This window comes from Moschus berezovskii, chromosome 2 (assembly GCF_049115385.1).
Source record: "Moschus berezovskii isolate FMDL1 chromosome 2, NW_MosBer_1.0, whole genome shotgun sequence".
Classification (NCBI taxonomy): Eukaryota; Metazoa; Chordata; class Mammalia; order Artiodactyla; family Moschidae; genus Moschus; species Moschus berezovskii.
In genome coordinates, this window is record NC_142461.1 from 46,668,489 (window position 1) to 46,684,666 (window position 16,178).

A 16,178-nucleotide genomic window follows, 5' to 3' on the forward strand; every position below is an offset into this window, starting at 1 on the left:
AATCCTTCCAGTAGCTTATTTTCTCCATTTATAAAACTTTACAAAATTTCAGTAATTCATATCAAACTTAGTCTCCACTGTTTACAGAAGTAATAAGAAAACCTATCTTGAAAAGACTTTTGCAGTGTTAGAATTGATTATAGTATGTAACCTTGTGTAGTTCTTTTGCCAGGTGGTTCAAAGATGGTGTGCTCCTAAAAAAGAGTTTCAGATAGAGGTTAAGTATCAAGTTGCTTTCTGTTAGAGAACTAAATCAAAACTATTTTGTGAATGTGAGCAGTCTACCCTTTTGAGGTATGCATTTAGTAATTTTGAGCTATTCATCAGATGGTAAATAGGTTTGTTTAAGAAATATAAACTTATTATATGCCACTTTTAAACTCTTGTCATCTTTGAACTTTAAACATTGTTCCCTTCAAATTTTTTTTTTTTTAACCATATAACCAAACACCTCAAGATGTCAACATCAAGGCTTAATCTCACTTGGTATTTTTTAACCACTTTTTTAGTTGAAATCTAATTATACTGCGTTAGAGCAGCTAGGTAGTAATAGAAAAGTAACATGGCCTTTTAAGAAATTGTCAGGAACTGTTCCCCACATAGTTTACATTGCAGAGATTGCTAGTTCTGCATATACTCTCGCCAGCAAGTGTTTTCATGTCCAGGTACATGTTCAGACATTAAGGACTGAAAAGAGATGCAATAGTAATGATACGATAAGTAGTCTGCCTAGTAGGATTTCATAGATTTTTAAAATTTTTTCCCTTGTATCTCCTTACCTTGCTCCAAATTCTCCCACTCTCTTCTCATCAAGGCAAGCATTTAATGTTTATAGTGCAGAAAACATTAATTTATGTGAATTGCATTGTGGTATCTCTCATTTTGCTTTCTGCTTTATTCACTCAGCACTGTATTTTTAGTGCTGTGTTACTCCATGGTATGTATCCACATTTTACCTATTAGTCTCCAGGGAGCAGGCATTCACCTTATTATCACAAATAGCAATGCAGGAAATAATCTCACACCTGTCTCTTTATGTGCTGATATGAGAATCTGTTCAAAATAGATATACCCAGGAGCAGAACTGCTGGATTGAAGGGTACGTGTGTACTTAATTTGACAGCGTAGTTTCTATGGGTCTTCTGAATGACTGTACTAGTCTGCATTCTCACCAAGGGCTTTATATTTGGGTAAATTTTTGTAGGATTAGAAGAGTTCCTCTAAGGCCAGTAATTATTCTTGGGTAAGAATAATTGTTAATAACTCCTGAATTATTGCTGGGTGGCACTCCCAGATAGATATAGAGAGGTATAGAGCAATGAGATATAGAGCCATGCTTTCTTTAAAAGTATGTTCTTCTTGAGAGCCAGGGCTACTGACCGTGTGGAGGGGATCTGAGTCCTGTTTCTTCTAAGTCTGTGTGCCATGACCAGGTACCATGAAATGGTGTGATTTGTATTTTATAATTCTACCTCCTTATCTATTTAGCTTTTACATTTTGTTAAACACATAACTAATGCTTCAGTTCAGTTCAGTCGCTCAGTTGTGTCCGACTCTTTGTGACCATGAATCACAGCATGCCAGGCCTCCCTGTCCATCACCAACTCCCGGAGTTCACTCAAACTCATGTCCATCGAGTCGGTGATGCCATCCAGCCATCTCATTCTCTGTCGTCCCCTTCTCCTCCTGCCCCCAATCCCTCCCAGCATCAGAGTCTTTTCCAGTGAGTCAGCTCTTCGCATGAGGTGGCCAAAGTATTGGAGTTTCAGCTTTAGCATCAGTCCTTCCAATGAATACCCAGGATTGATCTCCTTTAGAATGGACTGGTTGGATCTCCTTGCAGTCCAAGGGACACTCAAGAGTCTTCTCCAGCACCACAGTTCAAAAGCATCAATTCTTCAGCGATCAGCTTTCTTCACAGTCCAACTCTCACATCCATACATGACCGCAGGAAAAACCATAGCCTTGACTAGACAGACCTTTGTTGCTTACTGTATACCAAATACTGCTGTATATGCTTTATAAATATTAACTCATTTAATCCACATAAAATAGGTCCTATTATTATTCCCATTTTATAAATGAGAAAACTGAGGCACAGAAACACTGTTTTAATATTACCAATTGGTGAATGTGGATAACTAATGAAAAGCGTGTAAAAATAAATGGGGTATGTAATTTATCTTATTTCATAATCCATTATAAATAGAAAAGTATTATTTAACTTTTCTGACTTTAACTTTTGAATATCAGTGTGTGTAACTCATTGAAATGCCAAATGGAAAAAGGAAGCACATTTACTAACGTGTTTAATATTATACTTCCAAAAATTGGAAAATAAAATCCAATGGTAGTGATAATCTTTATTAGATGCCATAGTTGTTCAAACTAGAAGGGTGGGGAAGGGGTTCAAGAGAGAGGGGACATATGTATCTTTATGGCTGATTCATGCTGTTGTATGGCATTAACCAACACAACATTGTAAAGCAGTTATCCTCCAATTAAAAATAAGTTTTTTAAAAAACTTGAAAAAAAGATGCCATGGTTGTTATTCTAGCACACCTGGGTGTATGAATTTTCCAGATAGGTTAAACTTACTTATTTAAACACCATAAAATATTATTTCTTAACATTTTCTTTTAAATCCTGTTTTCCTAACTTCTTGAAGAGTAGGCATGAGAGCATGATTTAACATTTTCCTCATGATTGGGGTCATATTTTAATAATTGTCCTTGTACTTTGATGAGGATGTAGGTGTCAAACATGAAACAGAAGGCTTCTAATAATGACTGGACCTGGCTTTCTTGAAAAAGTCCCTAATTTTTTTTTTTTTTGGATTGTTTGTCTGATTTTGTAAAAGGTACTGTATGGAATATACAACCGCAGTTATATAATATGACTGCTGTAAAATTAATCATTGACTCACAGATGGTTCCTTGCCTGGAAAATCTTCAGTGTTGCTGTGGTGGTTTTCAGTCAGTTCAGTCACTCAGTCATGTCTGACTCTTTGCAACCCCATGGACTGCAGCACTCCGGGCCTCCCTGTCCATCACCAATTCCCAGAGCTTTCTTCATCTCATATCCATCGAGTTGGTGATGCCATCCAACCATGGTGGTTTTAGCTCTTAGTGATTTGATGACCCTGATGAATCAGATACATATTAGCAGTCACCCATTCTCTTGCTAGTATATTAAAAAGCAGAGACATTACTTTGCCGACAAAGGTTCATCTAGTCAAGGCTATGGTTTTTCCAGTGGTCATGTATGGATGTGAGAGTTGGAGTGTGAAGAAAGCTGAGCGCCGAAGAATTGATGCTTTTGAACTGTGGTGCTGGAGAAGACTCTTGAGAGTCCCTTGGACTGCAAGGAGATCCAACCAGTCCATTCTAAAGGAGATCAATCCTGGGTGTTCATTGGAAGGACTGATGCTAAAGCTGAAACTGCAATACTTTGGCCACCTCATGCGACGAGTTGACTCACTGGAAAAGACTCTGATGCTGGGAGGGATTGGGGGCGGGAGGAGAAGGGGACGACAGAGAATGAGATGGCTGGATGGCATCACTGACTCAATGGACATGAGTTTGAGTGAACTCCGGGAGTTGGTGATGGACAGGGAGGCCTGGCATGCTGTGATTCATGGGGTCGCAAAGAGTCAGACACGACTGAGCAACTGAACTGAACTGAACTGAGGAAGGATAGAGAAACAGTATCCCTCTCAAGTGCCTTAGTTCAGACTGGATTTTTGAAACATAAATTCATTATCTTTGCAGACAAGGCAGCAGACTAATTTTTTCTTCAAACCTTCTTCAATATTTGGCTTGAAACCAAATATCAAGCATAAGCGACATCTAAAATTATATCTCTCCAATTGCTTCTTGGCCTTTTGGCTAAGATCAAGTGGAAAATTACGTCTCTAAATGTATAGGATGGAAAGTCCTGTCCTTGCATGGTAGATTTTCTTTTTTGTAAATCCTTTGAAACACAAGCTTGTCTGCTTAAAACCTGTAATTTCTGAAAGTTTCTGGATAGGGGCAATGGATGCTACAGATCAAGTTCAGCTCCGCTGATTACCAGTAGATGAAATCATTTCCAACTCAACCATTGTTATTTATAGCATGTTTATTTTATATGTGTATACTTTTGAGGTATCTTGTAAATATTATAAAGCCCCATTTTGTCTCTGAAAGCAGTACTGGTGATAGATGGCTCAATATGAAAATACAAATTGCGTAAAAAACTGAAAGTGAAAAAATTACATATGTTAAATTTATGACTGGATAATAATGATTATTAAGGACAGTCCAAGGATGTGCCTGTGCCTTTGACAGGCAGCCAAAGGTGAAGAAATATGAATGTCTAAAATGGGATGCCTGTTTAGTCAGTCTAATTCAGGTTAAAGTTGGAGTTCAAGAACTTGAAGGCTGGGTATGATGAGTGAAAGTGGTCCTGTGGAAACTTATCAAACACCACAGATGGCACCGTGGGTTCATGGCCATTTCTAATCTGCAGGTGAAACTCTAGTGTGGATTCCTTAGCTGCCAGAGGTTCCCTCCCTTCTGTTGGTGGAGATTGTGGAAGGGAGGGGTTGTCTGCCTCAGTAAATGTTCATTGTAAACAAAACAGGACACTTATTTTTTTTAGTGCCAAAAATTTACCAGCTCAGAGGAAATGTGGACCCCAAAAACCTAAATCTCACTCATAGTTTTGGACTTTTAGACTAATGGATTTCACAACCTTTTGGAATTCATCCTGTTTGTAAGTAGAGCTGCCTCTCTATATTTTATATTCTGGAAACCCTGCTGGTCATCAAATTGAATGACACATAAAAAAGGGGTCAAAATTTTGCTGGGACCACATAGCTGCTGGGGTGAACTTGACAGCTGCTGGTAGAATAGGTGTGCTGGAGGTAGTGTACTGTGGCTCGCCCTTGCAGCTGGCCCTGGTGTCATGTGTGGTCTCTGCCTTTGTGAGATCCATTGCTCACTATCCAGGGTGGATTTCAGAGGTACACCCCTCCGCCGCCACCCCTTTTTCAGCTTTTAGCACTGAAACCTTCCTATAGACTTTTTTGTAGTTTAGTATCTGACTTTAAAATTATTGTGGGGTTTTTCAGCAAGTTTTATCTTTGATGTAGCCAGAAAATTAGTGAGTCTCTTGAAAGTCTGTTGTTTAATGCAGGAATGTGTCACGTTTATTTTATGTTTGAAATTGTACAGTTTATCTTTGGCCTGGATTAAGTTTCTCACTGCCTACCAGAGCTGCTGCTGGAATTAGTGATTGTCACTGTTCCCATTTCTGCAGGCAGATCAGCAGCCAACATGTTTTTTAAGTTAATCCCCCAAATATTATTTGTACAATAAAAATTTTAAGTATATTTTTTCAATTTAAATATTTGTCACATCCTTACATTTACTGTAATTGTAGACTCTGCACTCTTGTCCAAGTGAAGTGTCCCTGAATTGTTTTAGCCTATCCTGGAAGGCTGTTTTGGCCAGAGTATCCTGTTTTAAGGAAGTAGCAAGATTTTTTTTTTAAGACACAGGACCTATATTTAGGCCCTCCCTGTTGACCATTTAGTTTCCATGGCTAGGCTAAACTAAGTCATCTGCCTGTTGTATTCTGCCAGCAGTATTTATATCAATGACATGTTTTGTTTGTTCTGTTTATGTCTCATTGTTATTAAAATAAGTCACTGGGCCAGTTTAGTTTATTTTCTCCTTAATGTGCAAGAATTACAAAAGTTGGCTTCTTGTTAAATAATGCAGCTTGGTTGATTGTTTTATGAAGAAAAGTGGTGAAGTTGTTCCTAAAAAGAATGAATATAGATCCAGCATAGCAAGTAGAAAGTACTCAAGGAAGTACTAAGAATGTGTGTGTGTGAATTAGGAGAGGCACTGGATGTGCACTGTTTGTGCTTGCCAGAGTTTAGTTTCAACTGCATTTAGGACTGTGATGCTGCTGGCTTCTATTTATGCATCCCAGAGGCAGAGAGAAAATGATAAAGGGAACTGAACTAGCATCACTCATCAGAGGACAGGAAGTAAATGTGACTTCTTAGTTGCAAGAAGATATCATAAAGCGATCAGTAGCTTTACAGTGTGTACAGCTTTCTATAGGTTTGAATAATTATAATGATAATGATAAAATAGTACTATTTGATGTTGATAGAAATAATAATAACTAATATTTGCATAGCATTTACTGTATTCTGAGGTATTGTTCTAACAGCTTTACATGTAGTAACTCATGGAATTTCCCAGTGACCATCTGAGGCAGGTTTCTTCTATTATCCTCTTGTAACTCACTTAATCTCCATAAAGGAGACCTGTTATTAAGGCCATTTTACAAATGAAGAAATGAGGTTAAGTAACTTGTGGGGTCGCGGAGAGTCGGACACGACTGAGCGACTGAACTGAACTGAACTTGTCCAAGGTCATGCAACTAGTAGTAGAACGGGGGTTCAGAATCAATGTTCTTAACCTCTGTGATAGGCTCAATAATGGCCCTCCAGGATACCTAGACCTTAGTCTCCTGTAACCTGTGAATATTACCTGATATAGCCAAAGGGATTTTGCGGAAAGGACCACATTGCAGATTTTGAGAGGGGAGATTATTTTGGCTAATCTAGTTGGGCCTTAAGTAAAAGTATGGGTGTCCATAAGAGGGAGATAGCAGAAGATGTGGCAGAAGAAGGTGATGTGACAGGGGAAGCAGAGAGAGAGAGAGATCCGGAGATGCTGGCTTTGAAGATGGAAGAAGGGGCCCTGAGCCAAGGACTGAGGCTCTAGAAGCTGGACAAGACAGGGAGAGGGATTTCCCCCTAAAGCCAAAAGAGGAAGCATAGCTCTGCCAATACCTTGGTTTTTGGTTTTGATCCACTGAAAGTTTTTCATCCCTTGAGGTCCAGAACTGTAAGATAATAAATTGGTGTTGTTTTAAGCCACTGAAATTTGTGGTGATTCATTGAAACAGCAATAGGAAGCTAATGCCGCTACTATGCTAGTTAAACTTTTTATGGTCGGCAGCCCTTCCCCAGAATCCATGAAGGAATCAGCTTCAGTAATAATCTCCTTCAGTGGTCCTGCTTTTTGGCACTTGTTGTTTTATTGCTTAATCTTTATCTCTTTCTAAATGAAGATTTTTCAGAGGTAATCTTTAGACTACATGTAATTCATACTTAAAGTAGCCATTCTGAGCTCAGAGTTGACTGTTGGGTCAGAAACCTTAGAAATATTAAGAAGACATCATTTTTTCTTCAGGCCCAAGTTAAAGGGGGTAGCTGGAGGGGATAAGTGTCACATTTCAGTGTCCACTGTACGTCTGTTACTGAGTTAGGAATTTCTGTTATTCATTTTGATGCTCATCATATTTGACCCTCCCTATAAAGAATAATTGATTATTACTTGCGCCTCAACAATTATGATCTGGGAAGTAATGTGCTCAGAATCAGAAAACCAGTAAATGAGAGAAAATTCAGGCTTGTCTAATGCCAAGGTGCATACATTGTCCTATATTGCTATATATATATATATATATGTCTTATATGTCAGAATTGCTGCTGCTGCTAAGTCACTTCAGTTGTGTCCAACTCTGTGCAACCCCATAGACGGCAGCCCACCAGGCTCAGCCATCCCTGGGATTCTCCAGGCAAGAACACTGGAGTGGGCTGCCATTTCCTTCTCCAAAGCGTGAAAGTGAAAAGTGAAAGTGAAGTCGCTCTGTAAGTGTCCGACTCTTCGTGACCCCATGGACTGCAGCCTACCAGGCAAGAATACTGGAGAGGGTTGTCATTGCCTTCTCCGGTCAGAATTGCTGCTCTAAACTAATCTAGGGAAGAGTTCAAATCTGGGCACATCCAATGGGTTTCCTTAGTTCTAAAGAGTCATCAGGAAGAACATACTGCTTTCAGATCACCCCTGACCTGGTGCACAGTGTGTAGGTTGGTCAGGTTCCTGAACTGCCCTGGAGACCTAGATTCTTCCTGCATGACTCTGGAGATGGACTTAGTTCTGTGTTCACCTGGGTTTTCTCTATTCTTGTATGTAACAGTTAAGACCAAATCATTAAAAAAAAAACCCTCTAAAACTAATTTAAAAGCAATTCTCTAGACTAAAGATGGATGCTAGCATCCATAGTGAACACGCACATACAGTTTTTTGTGTTCCTGTGTGCTATAGTAAATATAAAAAACAAAAAATAGGAATCATAATGAAAATATAAGATTAAACCAGCCAGTGTGTAACAGAGTAGCAAGCAGAAGATCCCGAAGTTATCATTAGATTTCCACAATGGTCTTTGATTACAGTATGATTAAGGACCACAGTTTTGTTTAAGAGCCCATTTGGACCGTATGAGAGGCATTTGCTTTTACTCCTTTTCATCCTCCTCCTCCTCCTGCCTCTCTTCTTTCTCTTTCTTCCTTCTTTCACCTTCCCTTCCCTCTCCACTTCTTCACAAGCAATTTGTAACTTCTGACTTTTAAAAAATATTTTCTTAGAACTTGAAAATAACTTTTTAATATACTAGTAGGTATAGAAAACAGAAGTCTGTTCCTTACTGAAATTCTTTAGAGATAGTGATCTAATTACAGGTATACCTAAATGTAGGTGGTTCCCTATTTCAGAAGTTGACCTAAGAATCTATTGATTTATACAGTTGGTTATTTGATGTCTGAATTATTTTACTACTAGATCAGGAGTCCAAAATCTTTTTCTTTAAAAGGTCAGATAGTAAATATTTTAGGCTTTGGATGAATAGGCTAAATAGACTTTGTTTTCGTCACAGTTACTCAGCTCTGCCATTGTAGCATGAAAGCAACCAGTTGATGACACATAAACAAGGGAACGTGGCTCTGCTCCAGTAAAACTTCACTCATAGAAACTGAAATTTGAATTTCACGTATTTGTTACACATCATGAAACATTTTAACTTTGATTTTTTTCTTTCCCCCAACTGTTTAAAAATGTGAAACCTGTTCTTAGCTCACAGGTTACAGAGAACAGGTGGCAGGTCAAATTCAGTCAGTACATTTGCTGACTCTGAACTAGATGACCTATTAGACATGCTGCTGCATGTTTATTCTTATATTTGCATTACCATTCTATTTTTTAAACTATAGCACTGGATTCATAATCTATAAATTCAGATCTCTGGAGTATTATAATTTGAAAGAATTGATAAAAATTACATGTGCCGTAAGGATTTATATAACATGTGATTCTCAGTTGCCAGCTCAACAGTTGTCGATTCTTTGTGGACAAAACTCTTAGTTGAGATTGCATTTAGGTTCCTGGTGGTCGAGTTCTTCAGGGAAGGTGCTTCCTTCCTCCCTTCAACTTCAGGGGGTGGGCCTAGGCAAATCTTAATTGGTTTGATCCCATTTTAGTTCCATTGCCCTTACAGGGGTTAATTTGGAAATGACAGCTTGGACAGTAAGATAGCACATGGGGAAGAATTTAATTGCATGCAATAGACTGAGCTTGGATAGGAAAATGAGTTTTTGACAACTGGAATTAAAATTAAAGTACCTAATAAATACTTTCAGCTTTAATTCATGTTGCACTGGCTTGTACAGATTACTATATTGACAAACATGTTTCAAGAAAATAATGGTTTATGTAAGGTGGAATTTTAAAAATTTATTAAAGTTTTCTGAATTCAAGTATAGGAAATTTTTTCTTATACCAACATAAAATTATAAACTTTTCTGGTAAAGACTGTTGTTTACTATGATTTTTTCCTTACACATTTTTTTTCCATTTGTGAAGTATAAAAACAGCAACCCTATGCCAATAACCACAGAAGTTTTTTTAAATTTTACTTGTCCATGATAATCGGAAAGCCTGGATATTACAAACCTTGGTGTATGCTCACTATACTCCATTCTTACCACCTTCTTCTTGATTACTTACAGCCTGGCTTTGGGCCTAACCTCTTGGTTGGACTGCTTTCTAGATCGTTACTGTTGATTTTATGGTCTCTGTATACCCCCTTTTAAAAACCAAATACTTTTTTTGACATTTCTGTATGTTTAATTCTTTTGCCCATTCTATCTCTGAAATTCTCTTTCCTAGTATTTGCTGGAATTGTGTCTCTGTGGTACCTCAGTGACCATTTTCAGTCTCCTGTACTGCTTTTATTTTGGTCTTCTCTATTTCTTGGTGGTGACTCTTGTTAAAAAAAAAAAAACGCAGTGTTTATGATGCCTGTAAATAGTAGGCATGAGAACGATTTAGCCATAAATAGAAGCTACGCGTTGCTAAGTAGACACTATTTAGTAGAGACTGTCTTTTGATGTAAAGCTAGGCTTAAAATTAATATTAAACAGTTTTTTAATTGGCAACAATTGGATTTTTTTAAAGTGCACACATGTATTTAATGCATTATATTGTTTTGTGTTCCTCTGTAAACTGTTTCTTTATGAATGTTTTGATTCCAGTTGTGTGCGTATTTTTTTTAAAGAAAATACTATATGAGCATCCTTATGCCTACATCTTGGCATACTCTGTGAGTATATCCATCGTATAAATTCTTAATGGTAAAATTGTTAAATTATGGTGTACATGAATTGAAAACTGTAGTAGGCATTGCTGAATAGCCTTTCTGAAAGCTTGTATCAGTTTGCACTTTTATCAACAGTGTGAGTATCACTTTCTCCATATCCCCTCCAACAACAGACTTAATGTTTGTTGATCTAATGGATGAAAAATATTTTCTTTACATTTTAATTGTAAGTAAGCTTGAGCATCTTTTATATGGGAGGAATTTACCGCTGTGCCCAGGGGACATTTGATACTGTCTGAATTTGGGGGGGCTGTTAAAACTGGAAACGGGTCTGGAAAGAGGATTCTCCTGGCATGCTGCTAAACATCCTACAATGCACACTGCTAAACATGCTACAATGCACACAGCGAAGTATTATCCGGCCCTAAATAGCAGTAGCACCAAGATTGAGAAACTCTGTTTAATATTATTCCATTTCCTCTTCTTTTTTGATTTATTATCTGTAATTCTTGAGTTATTGTTTGCTTTACAGTTTATAGTATACGTTTTTTGAGTTCAACTTTGAGTAGTATTTTACTATTTCCTATATGGTATAAACACCTTGCTGTATTAAATTTCCATTTTTCTCTTCCTGGCCTTTGTGCTGTTGTTTTAATACATTTTACTTCTATATATGTTATAGACCCCACTGTATATTATTATTATTTTACTTTAAACAGTAGATTACATTTTTTAAACAGCTTTAATGAATTATATTTACATTCTATGTGTATGCGTGTTCAGTCATGTCTGACTCTTTGTGACCCCGTGGACTGTAGCCCACAAGGCTCCTCTGTCCATGAGATTCTCCAGGCAAGAATACTGGAGTGGGTTGCCATTTCCTCCTCCAGGGGATCTTCCTAACCCAGGGATTGAACCCGTGTCTCTGGTGTCTCCTGCATTGGCAGGCAGATTCTTTACCACTGGCGCCACCTGGGAAGCCCTATAATTTACATTAGATTGAACATATTTCAAATATATAATTTGATAAATTTTGACATGTATATACTTGTGAAACCATCACCATCAAAATAATGAACATATTTATCATCCTCTAAACTTTTCTCCTGTCCCTTGGTAATCCCTCCCCAGCCCCAGGCAACCAGTGATCTGCTTTCTGTCACTGTAAGTTTACATTTTTTAAATTTTATATAAATGGAATCATAAATTATGTACCTTTTTTGTCTGGCGTCTTTCATCCAGCATAATTATTTTGAGATTTATCCATGTGGTGTGTGTATCATTAGGAAAACATTCTTAATGACATATATTCCAGGTAATTGAATTGCTGTTATTAACAAGCATGCTGAATTCTAAAGTCACCTGATGTGTTCTTTGTTTTAGGTCATGACCATCCAAGGTGTGATAATCACATGAGAGCACTCTGCTCCAGATGTCATTTGACTCATCAAACAAAAATCTATTTAAAAGCAAATATCCCTCTGACCAGAACCTTTCTTTATTCAATGGCTTGATGGATTTCCTTTACTCTGATTCAAACCAAAGCTATCCTTCTCAATCAAAACAAAAAAGGATCTTGCATGAGTCAATCCCAGGATGCCACTTTTACAGCACCGATGGGTGAAGAAAACCTCATGAATATCAATCACAGAGACTCAGAGAGCATCACTGGTGAGTCCAGTTTAATAAATGAAGTGCTCTTGCCTACAGGACAAAATGCATTTAAGACCCACCATGATGAAACTCAGCCTCTCTCTCCAGCCTCGTCTTCTCAGAGACCACTGAATTAATCTCTCCATCCTCAGGTCTCTTATCACAATGGTCCCCAACCTTTGTGGTCCACAACTGGTTTCATGGAAGACAGTTTTTCCATGGATTGGGGCAGGGGTAGGGGGTGGTTTCAAGCATGTTAAATGTATTATGCACTTTATTTCTTTTAATAATACGTCAGCTCCTCCTCAGATCTTCAGGCATTAGATCCCAAAGGTTGGGGACCCCTCTTAACTGCATTATCAAAATCTGCCTTGGGTGTGGTTCCTTGTCTATGTCTGACTCCCTATATCTGTGAGCCCTGATCAGTAGAAACTGCGTCATACTCATCTCCCTTATCTTATCTTCCTATTCCCATCTTCCTATCTCCGAAAAGACAGAGTTGCTATCTATGCCCTGCAGTCACTTAACAACAATATCTGGCACATAAGGCTCTCAGGACATATAAGTTTGCAAAACAGGTATAACCCTGTAAGTCCTCATCTGCAAGACTAAATTTTAAAAACTCTGTATACCCAATTTTTTTTTGAAAGTTTGTTTCTAAAACTCATTGGTCCACAAAACCTGACCTGTCCAGTTATTTCTAGATTTATCCCACTTTGTTTGAATGTTCGTTTGCTGAAAAATGTATTAATGTGTTTAAATAAGGGATACTGCTACAAAACCAGTTGGAGGTGTTATATAACATACAGTAAATACACAGGACTACTTTTCTAAAACTCCATAAAATTCTGAAATGCATCTAAATCTGTAGGGTTTTTTTTCCTGTTTTTTATTCACCAGTACTGAGATATGTGTATTAAGATGCACCCATTTTAAGTGCTGAGTTTGGTTTTGACAAATATGTACACTCATGTAACCACCAGTATTTTTATTATCCCCCCAAAGTTCCCTCATACCCAGATCCATCCCTCAACTGCTAACTCCAGTCAATGTGCTATTTGTTACTATGGTAACAGAAAAAATTTGCTTGTTCCGGAAGGTTATATAAATTAATCTGTCTTTTGTGTCTGGATTTTTTATGCAGCAAAGTGCTTTTGAGATTTATCAACATTGTGGTATGTGTCAGCAGTTCATTTGTTTTTATTACCAAGTTACAACTACTCAACTCTGCTGTTATAGCAGTAAAGATGTCATAGACGATACATAAAAGAACATATATAATTGTTTCAATAAAAATTTATAAAACCAAGCAGAGGCAATAGGCTAGAGTTGGCCTCTGAGCCATAGTTTCCTGACCTCTTCACAACAACATAACACTTGGTAACATCAGTTCAGTTCAGTTCAGTTCAGTCGCTCAGTCGTGTCCGACTCTCCGCGAACCCATGAATCACAGCACGCCAGGCCTCCCTGTCCATCACCAGCTCCCGGAGTTCACTCAAACTCATGTCCACAGAGTCGGTGATGCCATCCAGCCATCTCATTCTCTGTCGTCCCCTTCTCCTCTCGCCCCCAACCTTTCCCAGCATCAGAGTCTTTTCCAGTGAGTCAACTCGTCGCATGAGGTGGCCAAAGGATTGGAGTTTCAGCTTTAGCATCAGTCCTTCCAATGAACACCCAGGATTGATCTCTTTTAGAATGGACTGGTTGGATCTCCTTGCAGTCCAAGGGACTCTCAAGAGTCTTCTCCAACACCACAGTTCAAAAGCATCAGTTCTTCGGTGATCAGCCTTCTTCACAGTCCAACTCTCACATCCATACATGACCACGGGAAAAACCATAGCCTTGACTAGACGGACCTTGGTTGGCAAAGTAATGTCTCTGCTTTTAAATATACTATCAAGGTTGATCATAACTTTCCTTCCAAGGAGTAAGCGTCTTTTAATTTCATGGCTGCAATCAGCATCTGCAGTGATTTTGGAGCCCAAAAAAAATAAAGTCTGACACTGTTTCCACTGTTTTTCCATCTATTTCCCATGAAGTAGGGACCAGATGCCATGATCTTTGTTTTCTGAATGTTGAGCTTCAAGCCAACCTTATCACTCTCCTCTTTCACTTTCATCAAGAGGCTTTTGAGTTCCTCTTCACTTTCTACCATAAGGGTAATGTCATCTGCATATCTGAGGTTATTGATATTTCTCCCAGCAATCTTGATTCCAGCTTGTGCTTCTAGCCCAGTGTTCCTCAGGCTGGGCTGGTAACATCAGTGTTTTTTATTTTAACCATTCTAGTAGGTGTGTATCTGGTATCTCTGTTTGGTTTCAGTTTCTTTTTCCTTGAAGAATGATGATTTTCAGTCTCTTCTTGTGCTTATCGGTTATTTATAGGTACTTGGAGTTTTCTATTTAAATCATTTGCTCATTTTTATATTTGTCCTACTATTGAATTATAAATGTTCTTTATATATTCTATGTAAATTCTTTGTTAGGTAAAGGGGTACAAATATTTTCTTCCAAAGTGTGATTTGCCTTTTCATCTACTGAATGGTATCCTTTGAAGAGCAAAAGTTTAAAATTTTGGTGGAGCCCAGTTTATCAAGTTTTGCTTTTATAGTTCATATTTTTTGTGTCATTTCTAAAAAATCTTTGCATAGTTCAGAATCACAAAGATATCTCTTCAGTTTACCTTTAAGAGTTTTACAGTTTTTGCTTTTACATTTAGGTCAACTGTTCATTTTATAATTAACTTTGAATATATAATCAAGTAAGGGTCCAGATTTTTCCCCCAGTTAAATGTTGCAGAGTTGGACATGATTGAGCGACTGAATAACAACACTGTTCATTAGGTTTTTACACTCTGGCTAGATGAAATTCAAGCTTTTCTTAGCTTTGCATAGGAGAGTAACATAAGAAAGATATGAAGATGTGGAGGGAAATATGAATGAGAACAGATCACTTTGAGGCCATATTCAAGGGAAACAAGAGGAGACCTTGAATCTAAATGAGGCAGTGTGGCTAGAAAGAAGTGAACACAAGAAAAAAACATTTGGAGGATAAAAATGTTCAGTTCAGTTCAGTCACTCAGTAGTGTTCGACTCTTTGCGACCCCATGAATCACAGCACGCCAGGCCTCCCTGTCCATCACCATCTCCCGGAGTTCACTCAAACTCATGTCCATCGAGTCGGTGATGCCATCCAGCCATCTCATTCTCTGTTGTCCCCGTCTCCTCCCACCCCCAATTCCTCCCAGCATCAGAGTCTTTTCCAGTGAATCAACTCGTTGCATGAGGTGGCCAAAGTATTGAAGTTTCAGCATCAGTCCTTCCAGTGAACACCCAGGATTGATCTCCTTTAGAATGGACTGGTTGGATCTCCTTAGGACTGGACAATTAGGAAATCACTAAATAGTACATTACAGAAATACGGAAGCAAATAGGAGGTGCTAGTCTGAAGGATATTATTCGAATCTACTAAACCTTGAGTGTATACTCATTTTGGAAGTAAGCAACTGGTAATCTTGAATTTTCACAGAATTTCATTAATGCTTATTAAAAGAAAATTTATAGGGAATAGTAGTTATTTTAATGAATATTAATTTTGTTTATCATTTGCATTATACCCTTGAGTGTCTAAGGGTTTGTTTTCAACTCTGCCTGTATTTATAGTCAACTTCTCTTCCTGTACATATTATAATAATATATATGTCATATATTCATGGCAGGAAAAATTTGAATAGTCACATAGAATTCATAGTAACATTATTTGGATGTATTTTTGGAGTTCTTATTTAAACGATCTGCTAAGGGTTGAGAGGAACTTCTTCAGACCCACGTTTTAAGTGTACCTCATATCTGTGATTATGTACCTCATGTTTTGGTTATGAAGCCACTGCTTGTCTTTCTATATGGATATGATTTTCTACTATGGTCAGCCTCCTCATATTTGATTAATGTCAGCCTCCTCATTTTTGAATTAAAATCAAGTAGTTGAAATTTACTTTTTTAAGGTACATTTTCTTAAAATAAA

General features: G+C 37.8%; 1 protein-coding gene across 5 annotated transcripts in view; it reads left to right on the top strand.

Annotated features, from left to right (window-relative positions):
* Nucleotides 1-16,178, top strand: part of TRAK2 (trafficking kinesin protein 2) — a 70,123-nt gene that overhangs the window by 17,326 nt on the left and 36,619 nt on the right. For 4 of the 5 annotated variants that reach the window (XM_055397077.2, XM_055397076.2, XM_055397075.2 and 1 more), the window contains exon 2: nt 11,887-12,174. In XM_055397077.2, coding sequence (XP_055253052.2) covers nt 12,084-12,174 — 91 coding nt within the window. In that variant the 5' untranslated portion in view covers nt 11,887-12,083. Of the gene's footprint in view, nt 1-4,738; nt 4,756-11,886; nt 12,175-16,178 lie in introns of those variants that run through there. The other variant, XM_088828343.1, reaches the window with a different exon arrangement.